At 37.0% G+C, this 19,060-nt stretch overlaps 1 protein-coding gene across 3 annotated transcripts; it reads left to right on the top strand.

Moving 5' to 3' along the window:
* The first annotated feature begins 11,578 nt into the window (after positions 1–11,578).
* LOC134740536 (uncharacterized) lies at positions 11,579–17,507 on the top strand. Of its 3 annotated transcripts, none has more exons than XM_063673047.1 (4): positions 11,579–11,715; positions 11,926–12,158; positions 12,572–13,454; positions 13,989–17,507. In XM_063673047.1, the coding sequence occupies exons 2-3, from the start codon at positions 11,934–11,936 to the stop codon at positions 12,854–12,856; spliced, it is 510 nt and encodes a 169-aa protein (XP_063529117.1). In that variant the 5' UTR covers positions 11,579–11,715; positions 11,926–11,933; the 3' UTR covers positions 12,857–13,454; positions 13,989–17,507. The 3 variants fall into 3 exon arrangements, with proteins under 3 accessions (XP_063529117.1, XP_063529119.1, XP_063529120.1); XM_063673049.1 differs by having other exon boundaries at positions 12,572–13,481; positions 14,013–17,507; XM_063673050.1 differs by lacking the exon at positions 13,989–17,507 and having other exon boundaries at positions 12,575–13,469.
* The last annotated feature ends 1,553 nt before the right edge of the window (positions 17,508–19,060 follow it).

Raw genomic sequence — 19,060 nt, 5'->3', positions numbered from 1 at the left:
TTTACACAAATAAACTATTCTATTCTATTCTATAATTATAATATGTACAAAAATGCTAGAGTCTGTTCGGAAAGAGAATGCAATGCGCCTACCACCACTCAAACCGTCAAGCGTATAAGCAAAGATAGATATAACTGCGTAATAGATGGATACAGTCTAAGGAAATAACGTGCCTCGAAAATCACGAAAATTTGATTCTCGATCAGATGGCGCCACTAGTTTTGGCCTATACTCGTATAGAGGGCGTTGACTGTTTCGTTTGTTATTTATAATTTTAACGCATACCAGTGAAAGAACATGGGTCAAAATCATATAAAAATAATTAATGCAAATAAAAAAATCATTTATCCATATTTAAATACATTTTATCGTATTTTTATAAATATTTATTTTTAGTTTTAAAGTGTGTCGACAGATGGCAGTGAATTTACTGGGGTTACAAAATTTACTATGACAGTACCGCTCTAGTATAAGTTACTCTATGGTATAAAGGTATAAGGCATGTTCCAAATTCAAACGGTCGATCACGGTGACGCGCGTAAAATGGCGTCGTCACGTTTGACAGTTGACAGGTAAATGAGTGTCGCTCAGTGACGACTCACAATGCGACTTGACGGACGGCTGGCTGGCGGGCTGTGAGTTGCTGGAAAATATTCTAAGATTATTGAGACATGACAGAAGCCACCGTCATAATTTCTTTGGAAAGAAGTGACGTTTGCAGAGTCTAATCTAACATTGCACCGACTTGAACTAAATAAAAACCGGCCAAGTGCGAGTCGGACTCGCGCACGAAGAGTACCGTACCATTACGCAAAAAAGAATACGTTTGTTGTATGGGAGCCCCGCTTAAATATTTATTTTACTCTGTTTTTAGGGTTCCGTACCTCAAAAGGAAAAACGGAACCCTTATAGGATCACTCGTGCGTCTGTCTGTCTGTCCGTCTGTCAGAGCCTATTTTCTCCGAAACTACTGTACCAATTAAGTTAAAACTTGGTACACATATGTAAGTTTGTGACCCAAAGACGGACATGTAACGTCAACAAATTAATTTTAAACATGGGGGCCACTTTTGGGGGGTAAATGAGAAAATTAAAAAATAACAAGATTTCAAATTATACCGTGTTATATATCAAATGAAAGAGCTCATTGTAAGAATCTCAAATATATATTTTTTATAAATTTAGGATAAACAATTTAGAAGTTATTCAAGAAAATAGGCAAAAAATGACCATTCCCCCCCTTTATCCCCGAAACTACTTTGTCTAAAATTTTGAAAAAATACACAAAATAGATCTTTACCTATAGATTACAGGAAAACCTATTAGAAATTGCAGTCAAGCGTGAGACGGACTTAATTACTCAGCTTTTGATCCGACTTCTACATGTTTTATAAAGACCTTTCACTCACGTTTCACATAAAAAACCCATTGTATAAATTGTGTAATTTACGGAACCCTTGGAACGCGAGTCCGACTCGCAGTTGGCCGGTTTTTTTTATTAGTATTTGTTGTTATAACGGTTCGTGAGATACAGCCTGGTGACAGACAGACGGACAGAGAAGTCTTAGTAATAGGGTCCCGTTTTTACCCGCCGTCTTATCCAAAGAGTCCAAAATGCTTGTTTCCGTTTTTGTTGTTCAATCTTGCCGAGAAGTCATATTACACCTTACTTAAACAAAGCGTCCATATTAAACATGTCCTCTCGTAGACACCTACATCTTGCGAGTCTGCTATTTGGCGTTTTGAATGACAAAAAGCCCGAATACCTGTTTACCAAAATTCGTATATCCTCTTTCCATAAACGACACGGTACTCGTTCCACCAGACGATGTCACCTAGAAGCACATCCTCACAAAACCGTTGCTTTTACAGGCTGCTTTCGGTATCTCGCAACCAGGTGTTGGAACAATATTCCTCCACCTATTCGTGTTATGAAAACTAAGCGTAGTTTCAAATTTCATTTCAAAAAATTCCTGTTAGAGAAGCAAAATTTGGGAATTCCTCACGGTTACCTGGTTGCTGATTACCGAATTTAGCTAATTGAGTAATCCTGCTTAAAAATAAATATTTTCTCTAAACTACATACATGCTAACCACACTGACACTTCTATGTCACAACTATGTGCAAGCATTAAATGTCTCTATAGTTTAAACTGTGTCACTAGTTATTTATTAATAATTAATTAGGTAAGTACTAACTTTCGACTATTTCATTATTTTCCACTGTTTTTTGTTGACGTGATCTAGTCCTGGCAGAAAATCAGTGCTTTTCCTAATGTGTGAAGCGTAATACTGAGCCAGAACCTTTTTGTTTTGCTGCGACGCACACAGGATTTTTATTTGTATAAAACAGTATTTTTATGTATTTTTTCCTTTTTCTCTATTATGTAAAAATCTGTGTGACTTATTTGTTGTTGTAATTTTTTTTTTCTGGATTGTTCTGTGTACCTATGTCATTTCTGTATTTGAATATTTTGTGTGTATTGTGGCAAACAAATAAATAGTTTATCTATCTATCTATCTTTAATTATAAACATCCAATCCATCAAATCCATTTTCATAGAAATTTGTCAATAATGAAGACATGGTCACACTTTGTCATTGTAAATGCCATGTAGAGTAAGCATGGTCCGACTCTAGGTAGGTCTATGGTCCTCACCTGGTGTTAAGACCTGGGCGCGTAGCCAACGTGCCAATGGTTAACCGTCGTCCGTAGCGTATCGTAGTCATCTCTCTCTATCACTGTTCTCTGTGACAGTTGCGTTTTGTTCGCTACGGAGCGTTAATGATTGCACGTTGGCTACGCAACCGGGTTGTGAAGAACCTTTTTTTTATAGAGGGGGAATGCATTACGCATACCACTCAGGCGCGGGGACGGGCCTGGGATGGTTATGTGGGACTCCCATATAGGCTAATGGGACCCATGGTTTACCTACTAAAACCCCTCTGTTGCCTGGTTGCCGCCTCACTGCTATATGGCGAGGTCTCAGGAACGCCAAAGTACTCTTCCGCAACCTCGCCAACCCGCGCTTGTGTGAAGTACCTACCAATAACATTTAATTGACACTATTTGTCACCTTTTATAAGTTATGTAGCCATAGGCATGTTGAATTTCAGCTTAATGGGATATTATCAAGCCTGAATATTAGACCTAAAGCGAGTTTATAAATGCCTGAATGAATGCCGCATTTTTTACACTAACTTGTTTCAACTTAATAATAAAAAGTGATTAATGAGTGAAACGCAATTAAAGTTGACATAATAAATGCCCTTCACACTCAAGGCCATTGATATTAAAAATAAGATAAGTTCTAAAGAACTTGTAGAAACCTCCGTACCTACAAACCTAGTCCTTAACAAAAGGCAAAAGGCTGCGGACACGACAGTCTAGCGGAGCGGGCGGCGGGTGGCGGGACAAACTTTAAGCATAAATGAGCAGTTAGTACGTTCGTTTTGTTTGTCATTTTGTAATGTGATACCCTCCGTACCTACAAACTTATGGCGTTATTCATAAACGCGATACTGACCTTAATTATATATATATATATATGTAACAATTGTTACCTATCAATAAATATTTTCATATTCATTTTCGTCCTTACCACTAGACCACTCGGCCACGGTGGTACCCGTCCCAAATTCTGTGGTGTAGATAAGATCGTAGCATTCTTTGAAAGGCTAGGCTAAAGTTGGTCAAATGCGCCTATTAAAAATATCTATTTCAGTTTATAATGTGTATGTAGTAGTGCTTAAAAAACAAATCAAACATATTTCAAAAAATAATTTGATTTGTTATATTAAACATATTAATAACGGGTCACTCGCCGTTATTAATATGTTTAATATGTCTGTGTCTCACGGAAGTTTTGTTATTAAAATTTGATTTGTTCCCTAGTTGGACCCCAAGGTCCTAACTGGACTCAAAGCGATCGTGTACCTAACTAATAGCCAGTGTAAGAACAGTTTTTGTTTTATCTTGTGTCTGACCGCTTACTGCTCCCGCTCCTCTCATGAGTGCATCCCCTCCCTAACTCTGAACCAATGACCTCAAGGTTAGCCTAACTGTACAAAGCGATCGTGTACCTAACTAATAGCCAGTGTAAGAACAGTTTTTGTTTTATCTTGTGTCTGACCGCTTACTGCTCCCGCTCCTCTCATGAGTGCATCCCCTCCCTAACTCTGAACCAATGACCTCAAGGTTAGCCTAACTGTACAAAGCGATCGTGTACCTAACTAATAGCCAGTGTAAGAACAGTTTTTGTTTTATCTTGTGTCTGACCGCTTACTGCTCCCGCTCCTCTCATGAGTGCATCCCTTCCCTAACTCTGAACCAATGACCTCAAGGTTAGCCTAACTGTACAAAGCGATCGTGTAACCTAACTAATAGCCAGTGTAAGAACAGTTTTTGTTTTATCTTGTGTCTAACCGCTTACCTCTCTCGCTCCTCTCATGAGTGCGTCCCCTCGCTAACTCTGAACCAATGACCTCAAGGTTAGCCTAACTGTACTTACAAAGCGATCGTGTACCTAACTAATAGCCAGTGTAAGAACAGTTTTTGTGGCCGTAACGGATAGCTCGGGTTCATTGTATCGGTGTTCGATCGACATAATTAATTTGTTTTGAAGATTTTGAGGTTAGGATTTAATTTAGGATTGGTTGTTTTAGGTACTTCATGCCCTTTATGGTGAGGTTAAGTAATTATTGTGTCGTTTTTAAACTGCTGTTAATACATTCTCGATCAATATAAGATCCACTGAACCGATGTACTTGCTTAGTTACCTATCTATCTATTGTTTTAGGTACCTCTTAGGGGCGTGGTCTGAATCAACCTAGTATATCTTTATTGCCCAAAGAAATATTTATCTTACAAAAGGCTGACTTAGTGATCAACCAGTCAACCTTCAAAATCAGGATAAATAAGTTTCAGCTTGCCAAAGAAGTATAGCCTGAAGGAAACTTAGCCGGTTTTTTCGACTTTGCCTGTGTCTGCGTAACATATTTTAAGGGTTCCGTACACAAAGGGTAAAAACGGGTGCCTATTACTAAGACTCCTCTGTCCGTCTGTCTGTCTGTCCGTCTATCTGTCCGTCTGTCTGTCAACTCTGTAACCAGGCTGTATCTCATGAACCGTAATAGCTAGACAGTTGAAATTTTCACAAATTATGTATGTATGTTGCCGCCATTAGCAGCAAATACTAAAAAGGACGGAACCCTCGTTGGGCGAGTCCGACTCGCACTTGTCCCGTTTTTTTTAATGAGCCAGCTTGTAGAAATAGATTTATATGTCTCCACTACCATCTAGGCACCATTATTAAGGTCAAAAGTTTAGGTGGGTACGGTGCGTTCGTTGGTGTAAGATTGAACGGGTTTTTCATGAGGGGTAAGACAAAAAATCGTCCGTATGCCGAAGCATGACGAGCGACTTTTCATCTTACCCCGCATGAAAAACCCTTTCAATCTTACACCAACGCACCTTACGCCAAGTATAGGCAGGTATACATACCTACCTATTATTTTGTGGTAGGTATTTGTTGCATTTAATTACTAAAAGTGTTATAAGAAAGGAAAAACGATCATGTAAAACTAAATCTTACTCTGGACCTGTAAATAAAAGTTTTTTTATTAGGCTAGGTATAAAAAAATAAGTTATTTACCTATAACGCGCTACACGTCTGAATGAGCTATTAATCGTTTGTATATCTGTCATTTATGTATGTATTTGTAAGAAAGGGGTAAAACAAAATTACCTAATGGACGCTTATAAAGTTTTATGAATAAGGGGGTTAATATATTAACCCCCTTATTAGAAACTATAGTTTCTTAAGGGGGTAGGTTAGGGGGTTAGTTGGGTATAATCTAAATTACCTACTAGTTATCTTAACTTTAGATATAACAATTCATTCCCGATGAATTTCAAGTGATATTGAGTTAAGGCAGGATAAATAAACCACCCAATGATTGCCTAAGTAGTAAATTGTAGCTTATGTTTGTGGGAAAGCCACCACTGCCGCTTTAGGTTGAGAGGGCCAATCAATGGAAGGGGACATACTTTTAGCTACTTTAGTTTACCCAAATTTTATTGTAATTTAGCATGCCGAAATAAATCGTTAATCACATCCTGAAACAAATGAAAACATCGACACATAATTTACAGATTGGAGCGATAGCTCACAGCTTCAAGTTTATAAATAGACAACCCAAACAAATCAGTGTACGTCGCGGCAACCGCCCTTGAACTGAGCGCCAGAGCCTCCAACGCGGGGGGCGTGCCCCGCGCGGCCAATCAGCGCCCCTTCACATTTTTCAGCCCCCGCCCCCCTCGCCGGACGCTGCCCAAAAACAAAAGGATCACAGTCGGCGAAACCTATCTCTTTCTTTGTGAGGCCGGCTAGCGGGCATCGATGAGAGGATAGATACAGTGTCGCGCGGGCGCGAATCGATAACCCCCTCCCGCCCGCCCCGGCGGGCTCGTACCCTCCTCCCCCCCGCGCCTTCGGCCATTTGCACGGATGTTTACTATTATTATTTTATTGAACGGACATCTTAAGTGGAAGCATATTTGCAAATGATAAGCCCCGGGTGGAATTAAGCTATTGTGGATGTGAGTGTATTGTGTAGTATTGTTCAAAATAAACATGATCATAACGCATTACTCTGAAATTTGGTTTTAATATGAAATAGGTACATTTAGTATAGATATATACATTACTTAAGTAAACAAAAACTTAGATTAGTTAATTTATTTATTAACTATAATGTAACATGATCATTGATGATCATTAGTATCATTACATAGTAAGTCAGCATTTCACAATATTATACTTAAGTATATGAATTTACTATACAAAGTAAATACGCTTAATAATAATAAAGATCTTAATAATAATAAGAAAGTTAATTAAAATATTTTTAATGATAAATATTCAGTAATAGAATATATTATATAACTAATATAAGGCATGGTTTCGGAAAAAGTCTTGACTATGTTTTTGAATAAATTAAAAGGGTAAATCCGTGACATCGGTGGGCAGTTTTTTTAAATAGCTTTATTTTTTATAAAAATTCCTTGCTTTGACACTTTAATCTTAGTGATGAAAGTTCATATAAGTTTGCTATTGTTCTTCGTATTATACCTAATTGTGGTGGAACGCTTAAGTAGAGTGCTTGTTTTTTTGTGAATTTCTAACACAGAGTTGTATATAAACAAATGAAACAATAATAATTATCATATCATTGTTTAATTTGTTTATATACAACTCTGTGTTAGAAGATTAGTTTAAGCTTTACAAAGTAGGACATCGCAGATGTGCGCCAATTTACCCCGCATATTAAGTGTTCTAATTTCTAATCGAGAGTTTTTGTAGACTCAATAGCCGGTTTACATCTACTGCATTTCCCCAAATAGTAATTGCATAAGTTAGTACACTTTGAACACAAGCAAAGTATACAGTTTTTATGTTAACTAGATAGAGGCTTTGGTTAGTTTCAACAATGCGTGATTGGCCGATGCTAACCTATTACACACTTTATCAATTTGCGTGCTATGTGTTTATTGACTGTCAATTTCATAGCCTAAGAAACATGTATCGTGAGTGTACTCAAAAGTAAAAATCGTGAAAGTTTAAATCAGTGTGTTACTCAAAAGTAGTTGTTACCTGGTCTACATTGATTTTCGTTGAAAGTGTCTTGTAGTTTACAAATGTAGTACTTTTATTTTTATGTAAAACAATGCCGTTACATTCAAACCATTTGTGAAATATGTCTTACAGGTAATTTTAAGAATGTTTTATTTTATATACCTATTGAGGATTTTTAAATCTAAGACGCTTTTGGTTTTGGTTTTCGGTAGGTAATTATTTAAACAAATTAATATTAAGACATGTTTACTTTGAAAAAAATCTGGCATCTCGCATTGCTACTCAAAGTTGAAAGGCAGTAACTCTGTAGGTAATATGCATCCTATACATAGATACCACATTTTTCTTTTGATTGACAGAACAAGATACGAATTTTTGTCAAAACAGTGCCGATAGATAATTAATTATAGTACTTAAGCCAGACTTTAAGCAAAGAGTATATATAGGATAGAGGGTTAGGTACTGTCATAGTAAATTTTGTAGTCACAGTAAATTTACTGTAAATATATGCTCAAATAGATGGCGCCATACCTTTGGCCTATACTCGTGTAGATGGCGCCACCGTTTGTGACTAAAATACTTTTGTTTTGAACGCGAATGATCTATATCTATTTTGAATGATTTATTTATAATTAATTTTGCGGTCAAGTTTAGTACATTAAGATATTTACAAGGCATTCCTAATAATTACAATAGTAGGTACCTACTATATAGACTATACTAAGTACTGCCTACTGGTTAAGCGCCAAACATTTTTTAACTTTTTTTATATGCCTTGAAGTTAAAAAATAAACCTGAACAGTAACTAATACAAGATTGAAAATCTTCAGTGTTTCCATATTTCTTCCGCGGACTGCTTCCAATTAATCCATACGGTAGCAGGTAATTAGGAACGATAATGCTTTTGATTTCGTCGATTTTTTATGACACCGTTTATTTTCAATATTTATTTTATGATAATAATGATAATTTAACTACGGTTTTCATAAAAGTTGATTCAATTTGTGACGTTTTAGTGCGTTGCAAATAAAGTGTCGTTATTTCTCCCACTTTATCCTAATTTCGCGCTTAACAGTTTTTTCAATTGTTTTTATTTAAAATTAACCCTTTTCTTCCTATAATCCTAATATAAAGATTCTGGCCTCTAGCTGGCAGAGTACGTCGGTGGAGGTCAGAGTGACAGCCTTAGCAAAAAACTAAGTTGGATAAAAGGAATGCCAGTATTTACCTACGAGAAAAGTTCTGAAGAGGTCTCATTGATAGAGCGCAGACCCTATATTAAATCACTGTAGGTAATAAACAACATTGTGCATTATTGCAGAAACGAAAACCGCAAGCGAACTGCGAAAAACCGGCCAAGTGCGAGTCGGACTCGCGCACGAAGGGTTCCGTACCATTACGCAAAAAACGGCAAAAAAATCACGTTCGTTGTATGGGAGCCCCACTTTAATATTTATTTTATTCTGTTTTTAGTATTTGTTGTTATAGCGGCAATTTTCAACTGTCTAGCTATCACGGTTCATTAGATACAGCCTGGTGACAGACGGACAGCGGAGTCTTAGTAATAGGGACCCGTTTTTACCCTTTGGGTACGGAACCCTAAAAATTGAATAAAATTTAGATGTCAGTTGGCCCTTGTTTTCCCCGTTTTTGTAACGCCTGTCAAATGATATATTCGAATTAAATACATATTTACCCTTAGTACTTACTCGTATTCATTCCGGGCGTAACTACACCACACTTAGAACTCTAAAATTCGGCTCCTGTACCGATCCTAGAGTAGGTATAGGTACTTAGGTTAGGTGTGTACTATGAGACCTTATGAGTGTTGACTTTTTAATTGCAAATGTATAAATATTATTTCACCAATAATATGAATATTCGTCTGGTTACTTCATCCTTAAATTTTTCCAAAATAATACCTAACTTGACTTAGGTAGGTAATATACCTAACTTTACTTAGAGATACCGTACCTTAGAGTACCTATAGAGATGCCGTGGGGACTAGGGAACACTAACTTCACCAACGGGTGCCCAAATTCGTTCAAGTAGAATATTAAATTAATATTTTTACCATAGAGTAACTTATACTAGAGCGGTACTGTCATAGTAAATTTTGTAACCCCAGTAAATTCACTGCCATCTGTCGACACACTTTAAAACTAAAAATGAAGATTTATAAAAATACGATAAAATGTATTTAAATATGGATAAATGATTTTTTTATTTGCATTAATTATTTTTATGATTTTGATCCATGTTCTTTCACTGATATGCGTTAAAATTGTTAAATAACAAACGAAACCGTCAACGCCATCTATACGACAGTTGGCCAAAGCTAGTAGCGCCCTCTGAACGAGAATCAAATTTTCTTGATTTTCGAGGCACGTTTTTTCCTTAGACTATATCCATCGATTACGGAGTTATATCTATCTTTGATTTTTACCAACAAAATATATCCATTGAATTCACAATGGAAAAATATAGCCATTGGATTCACAATGAATGAATAGATAGAGCTGCGTCAAAAAAAAATCAGTAAAGAAAAACATAAACTGTAAAATAAAATAATCTGACTTCTCCGCTCGTCCCCAACTTCGTCTAGTAATTTTTAATTGACTAAATCTTATTTGTTAAATTAAGTTAGTACTAAACGGCCATGATACAAGTTAGGTATAGTCAAATTATGATGTAACGTTAGTTGTGGCGAAGTTATATTTTTCTACCCGGTTGTAACTACTCTATAATATGTCCTCTTGCGAAGAATAGGTAAGTATTTTAGGTCACCTAATAGGGTATTTTCCACATGTTGAATTTTATAACTAAATCTAGTTAAATAGATAAGTTAAATAGATAGAAAATAAGTAATTTATCACAATAAATTGGAAACTGAAAAAACAATGGGTTTAATAATTTTATACTAGCCTAATTTAGTGTCCCACTGCTGGGCAAAGGCCTCCCCTCGCTTCCTCCACTCGACCCTGTCTTTTGTAGTTGCCCGCCAAATATTTAAACAATATTGTATGGCAATAATATACATAAACGCAATATTTCACCGACAAAATCGCAATTTCCTTGTTTTCCACGACTCCTAATCTAACTTCTAAACGATAGCGACGTTACATGCTAACGTCACGATGTAATGTCATTTTGTATGAAGCGTTTCGTCAGTAAAGTGCGGGTGCCAGACTTTGATTGACCATCATTTGTGACTTTTGTATTGCTTTAAGATAATGGGTCCCAATGTCTGTAACATTTGATCCTCAAAACAAACCTGATTGACTGATACCATTCATAAAAAATGTAGAATACCCTATTCCGACCACTGCTTATTTTCAATGAATGCAACATTAATATTACTCATATTACAAATTTCAAATATGGAATGTCTATCAATACACATTACCTACTCACACAAGCAAAAGGGGCTTTAGCTAAGTTTTTTACCTAACGATGTATTTGGCCACTTTGTTGGTCGTCGTCAGATGTAGGCGCGAAGGGTTATCGTCATCGTCCTATAGACAATTTGAATTTCGCGCCTTTTTCTACTGACAAGATTTGCTTGACCAACTACTATAACTACAAATAGGCCGGCCTACCTACAATAATCTCAGACAATAATCTTGTAAACAGAGCCATCTGTGGCTACTGACTGAACTAATATGCCAAGTAACCTGCATACAGAGCCACCTACCGTATTTATTCTGCACCACAAAAGCAGCACAGCCACAACGTCATCTCTCTGCAGTAGTTTTACCGTCTGGTACATAGATGGCGTTATAAAACCATAATAGTATCCCCTGGAGTAATTTTGGTTGTGAAGCTACAAAATATGCAACTATATTACAATTATTTATTTAAATAATGGAATATTATAATGTAAAGCATAATATTTAACAGCCTAAAACTCTATCTATTATTTACTGCGTAGTTGTCTACTTTACCGACCGAGCACCTTCCGGTTGGCGCTCGACGGAGCACGCAACTCAAACAGGTATACAGCTAACTTCACTTCATAGATGTTCGATTTCTTTCAACTACGTCGAGGCTTTGTGCATATTTGGGATTTCGCTATTCGGTAATTGTTGTTTTATTCGTTACATTTCGTGTGATATTGAAACAATTAAGTCTTAGTTTTGTGTGAAACGAGTGAAGTGTTGTATTAAGTTCTGTGATCACTTAGAAACAGTTTGGCGGGTTGTATTCTGTCAACATAGCTAATCTAATAAGTGTTCGCACGTAGTGGTATTCTATGCACGTGTAATTACAATACTGTCGTGATTTTCAGATACAGACATGGCTTTGAGCGTGGCACTACCTTTAGCTGGATTGGAGACTGACAATTTCTATTCATTCAGCTCGTTCGGGCACATAATCGACATAGCGGGTTTGTCTCAATCGCAGACGAGCCCGAGTCCGTCTGTCTCCAGCGAATCCAGTGGTATCGGTTCGCTGGGCTCTCTCAAGTCTGAGTCAGTGAACAGCGACTCCCTGCCCTCGAGCCCTCAGACTACTGAAAAGGTGAGCGAATCGGAAAAATTTGCAATATTTGTTTGCGTTCGTCCTGGCCTTGACCCCTCTATTTTCATAATATTCCGTAATGGCGAATGTCTACATTACGCTATCAATGTTGTGAACATTATTGACGCGTGACGTGATTATGGAGATATTTGTCACATGTTGACTAGTGATTGAACAAATTCTTATCGGAATCGTTTAAGATGTACATTATAACGGGTATCTATGCTATTATAGCGCTATATGTAAATATGTATACTGTCGACGTCTTTGTCGAAGCGGAACGCCATGTACGACGGCCCGTAATTTGGGCAAAAAAACAAACACAAGTAATCTCTGTGTGCGAGTAATTATGTTTGAATCCTTACAGATTTTGGCGTTATTCAAAGAATTTATTTGATTTAAAATGGTTTCAGAAGATATTCGAGCCCGTTGCGCATCCTCAGCCTCGACTGAAAGAGAAAGAAATCGAGGAGATCAAAATCAGTTATGGAGGCCGAGACATCCTGAACTTGATGCCTAACCTCACAGACCCGCGTTGGAACTACCGGGCTACTGTGCTGCCCCCTAACAACCCAGCATTGTTCTTCGCCAACCGATCCCAGTACCACCGCCTGGGCCCATATGGAACTCGCACACAGTATGTAAACGACTCTTGCCGTCACTGTGGCTTCTCTTGGGTAGTAGCTGCCACTGATTGACGCGTCGGTGCAGCTTAAACTGAACAAACGAGGAGTGGGTATGACTGGGACACATCAGGGTGCAAATCAACTTCTTTTTTCAATGTCACTTAGTGGTGCTTATCATCTACTATCTATAAGCCTATGACTCCAGTTTGAAGATGTTTTATTTTATCTCTAGTGACAACCTTCCGTTTTATATAAAAATGGCATGGAATTGGGGTACCTTTCTTGTGATGTTTTTTGTTGTTGGTACTAAAATGCTTATATGAATTTGTTTATAAAGAACTGTAGTCAAGGCTGGGTGACATCTTCCTATTTAGTGTGTGATGAAACGCCCTGGTGTGGCCCGGTCCTACGGATGACTGTGGAATATGTATATGGCTATCGTCTCGCGCATTCCTAGAGTTACATTTTAATCGTGACTTAATACTGTGATCTTAATTTAAACAAAGACATTTTTTGACAATTCTTTGAATGTTTTGCGTGACGATGCTCAACTTTTTGTTTTTGTTTTTAACTTATTTGTGTGATTTTAAAGATAGGGTTAATTAATACTATGAAATGAACTTGCAATGCCATAAGATTTTGCACACTGGTTCCAATTTAGCATTTCTAGGTCCCACTTCTTCTTTCCCCTAGACCGGTAGTCCCATTTACTTGGGGTCGGCCCTCCTCGTCCGCATCTTCCACTGAGCACGGCGTTTGTGTCAATTTGAGCTTCTTTAAGGTCTCTCTCGACTGTCGTCAGGCAAGTGGCCGGTGGTCTTCCATGGCCGCGTCTTTGGACGTGGCCATACCATCTAAGGCGTTTTTCTTTCGCTTTATCGATTATTGGTGCGACTCTAAAACTTCCCCTAATACTCACTCTTTACTCATTCCGGATCTTGTCCAAGAGTGTGACGCCAGCTGACCATCGTAGCATACGTATTTCGGTAGTGTGTACCTTGTTAAGGTGGCATTTGTTAGTAGCCCAACACTCCGATCCGTACAAACCCGCGGGTCTTAATGCTGTTTTGTACAGTATTCCTTTGGTCTTGAGCGGAATTTTCTTATTGCACATGACTCCTCTAAGCTGTCTCCACTTCATCCAGCCTGTAGTGGTCCGGTGAGTAACATCTCTATCAATTTTGCCGTCACTAGACATTTCTAGGTCCCACTAATTATAAAAAAAAAGTATATGAGAAAGTAACGATCACATCAACTTAACAATAATTTTAAAGACTGTTGAAGATTCAAAATAATATATTATGCTACACTTAGTTCCTCTTAGAAATGTTAATAATATGTTATCCAAAGAATCTATTTGTTTAATGAGCATATAATATTAACTATAAATTGTTGGTTATGCAACTTACTTTAATAAGTATGAAACCCTGTGGGACTGGACGTAGCCAGCCTTTTGGGTTTTGACTAATTACTCTTAAAGCAATATTTAAATTATGGACATTACTTATATTATGAGTTACTACTTCCCACCATTACACATAATAGTTATTATTTAAATATTGTTTTATAATAATGTTTAGTTTAGAAGTAATTTAGATATATTCCACAGTCATTTATTTTTAGGGTTGTTGTCGTTACTTACCAAAAGGCTGCTTCTCGGATGTTATTTAAAGTAACGATTTTGACAAGATAGGCACGAATTTAAAAGCCAAGCTGTAGGTTAACTTAAGGTTTAATATGACGATTGTTGGATTTACCGTCCGAGCATAACATAATAATAGTGATGACATAATCTAGAAGATACGATCTTGACACATGCCCTAATATATTCCTATCTACTGGACGAGAATAGTAAGCTCGAACAACTCATTTCATGTAACTAATAACCCATCGATCACAGTCAAAAGTGGGTTTATCAGTGCATATCATCACAAATTAATGCAGTGATTAGATATTCTAAGGTATTAGTAGTTGTTACAGACCGTTTTAAAACGTTCGAGTCATTGATACGCCCAGATGCTGGGCTTCTAGTGAAATTATAGTAAGAGTGTTAACAGACTGGCAATATCTCTATGTATGTGCATATATAAATGTAATATTCATGGTCTCTTAATTTAGTCAAGATATTTAATAGTGTGAGTCTCTCGGTTACATGTAAGTAAAACATACTAATTATAATGGACAATTATGACGCTGTCCTTTTGTGCAACTTTAGTTCTGCTATGTTGTGATCAGCTTTAAATTGGAACTGGAGTATTTGTACACAATAATGTCGGCATATTTCCCACAAAGTTATTTTTATATAAAAAAATGTTGATATGAGACAATACAGTATGTAGTGTTCAAAATTTAATTTATATTTCTATGGATATCGCTTAATGTGTTTGGCTAATATTTTGGAAGGGACCAACATCCATATTATTTATTTCATTGTTATTACTTTACAGTAGCCAAATGTATTCCCAAATCCGCACTTTTATCATAAAGATACATTTCATTGCATTTTATCAGTTGATTTATCTAGTTGAGTCATCACGTATAGTCTGTTACTAATATAATAATTTTCGGGGCTATGAACACATATACTTAAAAGAGTAGGAAAAAGTTGTACAAAATTTGTATTTATGTATTATGATTCAGTGAGTCATGACTGAACATATAGCATGGATCTCAGAATGCAGCTAACAGTGATATATTCGTATGCCTCTGTTCGGGACTCCCGAGTCGCGCAGGCTCGGAGGCTCCGCGCGTAGTGTGCTATACAGTCACACATACTCACAAAATGGTTGTTATCAAATTATTATTTAAATCAAATGTTGCATTCATATTATTTTTAGTTTAGAAATGACAAAGCTGTAATCGAATGTAGTTCAAAGGAAAGTATTGGAGCGATACGCACAGTTGTGAGACTAGCTCTTGTTGTGAATATCTCCATACATTAATTTTAGTGGTGTATTCCCGCAGCCCTACCAAACCGAGTGAGGCCGAGGTGCGATGCAATAAGTGCATTCCAGTTTTGTTTTAAGTTGTCAGACGAGGGTAGTTGTTAATGTTTGTTTAGTCCACATGCCAAAACATTGGTTGTTGTGCTATTTATTGAACGCAATCTAAAATATCAATTGAACCTTCCATTACTATGTGTCTTCAAAGTGATTTTACAACCTTTTAATCATTTCAATTGTATGCATTTTATTTCGTTTAGTGAAATCATATACACAATATTATACATAATAATTATTATTGCGTTGTATTATATCTATTGTTCATTAATATTATGACAAATATTTTTTTCTCATTGAACTGTAGTCAAATGGCAGTATTTTTGTATTGAAAATTGTATAAGGATGAAAGGGTTTTTTGCCTAGGCCTCGCGACCGCCGCGCCGGACCTTCGAGTGCGGTCCGGCCGCAGCCCGCGGTCCGTGCCCAGTGTGTATTACGTATATCTGATAAGCATTATGTAGGTTTAGCGAAATAGATTAACTCGGAGGCAAACTCCCAAGTACCAAATCTTATTGGTTCAATGTTGTTCTCGTATTGTGGTGATATAGTGCGTCGCGCGCGGCGCAGAGCTCAATATTTTTAGTAACCCTAAAGAAAATTAATACCTCTTTTGAAAAGAATATAATATTTATTATATAGTATATCCAATCTATTATCACATATGTATTTCCCTGTTTATTTTGATGTGATATCATAAATGACTGATCTGAATTTAGTTTTTAAGTTGGTTATTGAATTATTGATATGCAGTGCTATTTCGAGAGTGTAATTAAGATGTAATATTGAAAGTGCCAATGCTCGTAATTTAATCTTTGTGACTGTCTGTTTATGTAGCCGTGTAGGGCGGGCCTCCCGCCCGGGGCCCGCCACTTCAGTATGTAAGCGATCTTCCTCCGTATCACATAAGTCAACGATGTTACTGTTAATCAACCACGTAACGTGCACAATCTCAGTAATGCTTGCAATATTATATATAACATATTTAATTCCTCACTTATAATTTAATCCAGCGTAATGTTAAGAGTACAATATGAGATGATGTTATATCATTCTAGTATCAAAATTAGCCGAAGATGTTAATATTATTAGTTAGGTAAATTTTAACATAGCTTCTTATAATTGGGATGTTTTAGTATTTAGTGACGTATAACTACAGCGTAGTGGCAAGCAAGTTGTCTCGTGCGTGAAGTGAAATAATGTTAGTGGCAATAATACTCTATGTAAGTTCCCTGCCAAGAAACAGTCTGTCTGCGGCGCGGGCTCTGCGGGGCCGCATTACCCAAAGAGGCTATGTTAATAACTGCCTTTAGGCCTAGTGTGGCCCCACCTAATAATCTACCTACAAAGAGGCCTCTGTTTGCCCCAAATGCGACCTTAGCAGGCCCGCGCAGCCACACCCACCGTGGGTTGACCCGCGCGCATTCACAACTGGACGATAGACTAGGCGTTTATTTGTTGTAATTATAATACTAGCCGTAGGTATTTTATCGTACTTAATAATTATTCTTGCGATGCCTTAATTCTGGTTGTCAATTAGACATGTCTCTGCCTAGAGTGTTATCATTGTTTTTGTTTATTTTAGTTTTTTGCTGTTCCGGCTTCCTCCGTGAACTTCCAGTCCAGGCTGTTCTTTTTTAATGATTTTGAAGTCGATTTATTTTTACCTAAGTGTTCTTATTAAATGTTACCAAAATGTTTTTAATAAAATATTTTTATATGTACATCGTTGTTTGTTGTCAGCTCCTTATCCTTGTAATTTATCCCGAAATTTAATTAAAACAGAGACATATTCCTTTACCATAAAAGACTACCAACAGTAGCCATAGTTACATGATGATATTTATATGAAAAATAAGTGTCTAATAAGAACGTCTGAAACTCGAGCCACAAATAATTCCGATTACGAAATCATCCATGCACAATAACAAATTGATCATGTTTCCATGGCGTAAACGTTTATTTTGGCGCAACGCCAAACTGAGGCACGCGATGACATTGCTGTAGTGTATAGGTAGTTGGCGTCAGAATTAGCGTAGCCAACGGATCACTATTCAGCGCTAATCACAACCAAAGAGGATATAATAGGATAGAGCGGTACTGTCATAGTAAATTTGGAACCACAGTAAATTCACTGCTCTATCGACACACGATTAAAAGTAAAAATGAAGATGTATAAAAATACGATAAAATGTATTTATATGGGGAAAATAGTTATTTGTGCAACGAGAGAGGAAAGTTGGTTTTTCTTGCGAGTGTTTATTTTGAGTCCCGAGAAAGCGAAAGATTCTATAATTGAATCACGAGCGAAGCGAGTAATTCTAAGGTAGAATCTTGAGCGTAGCGAGGGACTCAAAAACACGAGATGTAAAATAACTTTGCTCTCGTGTTGCACACATAATTTTTCACCTCGGTAGTGAGAACATATTAAAGGTTAAATGTATTTCGAATTACACAGAATAAACAGAAAAATAAAGTATTATAATATGTACCATACCATACCACACCACACCATACCATACCTTGCCAGACCATACCATACCAAACCATACCATACCATACCAAACCATACCATACCAAACCATACCATACCATAAAAAAATGTAATAAAAGTATGAAGTTCATGGCCTTCACTAAATTAAAAAGCTACATTGTTTCACTCCCTGGAGTGAGGAAAGTCGCACTTTCCTCACTTCAGGGAGTGACGAAAGTAGGCTTGTTCGAGCTGCTGAGGTGAAAATGATTTTTTTTTTATGTGCATTAATTATTTTTATATGATTTTGACCCATGTTCTTTCACTGATATGCGTTAAAATTGTTAAATAACAAACGAAACCGTCAAAGCCATCGATCCGAGAGTAGGCCAAGGGTAGTGGCGCCATCTGATCGAGAATCAAATTTTCTTGATTTTCGAGACACGTTTTTCCCTTAGACTGTATCCATCTATTACAGAGTTATATCTATCTTTGTCACAACACAACACTTCGTTTTGCCTCTACGAAGCATTTTCGCTACATACCAGAAAACCGTGAGCGTCAGGATGGCGGGTAGTGGACCTCGGCGATTTCAACGAAATATTTATAAACATATTGTACCTTCAGTGTGCCTATAATAAAAAACCGGCCAAGTGCGAGTCGGACTCGCGTTCCAAGGGTTCCGTACATTACACAATTTAAACAATGTTGTTTTATGTGAAAAGTGAGTAAAATGTCATTAAAAAACCCGTAGGGATCGGATCAAAGACTAAGTAATTAAGTCCGACTCACGCTTGACTGCAA

Source organism: Cydia strobilella, chromosome 4, assembly GCF_947568885.1.
Source record: "Cydia strobilella chromosome 4, ilCydStro3.1, whole genome shotgun sequence".
Taxonomy (NCBI): domain Eukaryota; kingdom Metazoa; phylum Arthropoda; class Insecta; order Lepidoptera; family Tortricidae; genus Cydia; species Cydia strobilella.
Note: the sequence above shows the minus strand (reverse complement) of the source record. Positions and strands in the feature narration are given on the sequence as shown.

Excerpts from the sequence above, each read along its gene's own strand:
- LOC134740536 (XM_063673047.1), top strand. The coding sequence starts at position 11,934 with ATGGCTTTGAGCGTGGCACTACCTTTAGCTGGATTGGAGACTGACAAT. Across the intron at positions 12,159-12,571 it reads GCCCTCAGACTACTGAAAAG|AAGATATTCGAGCCCGTTGC; the intron begins GTGAGCGAATCG and ends AAATGGTTTCAG.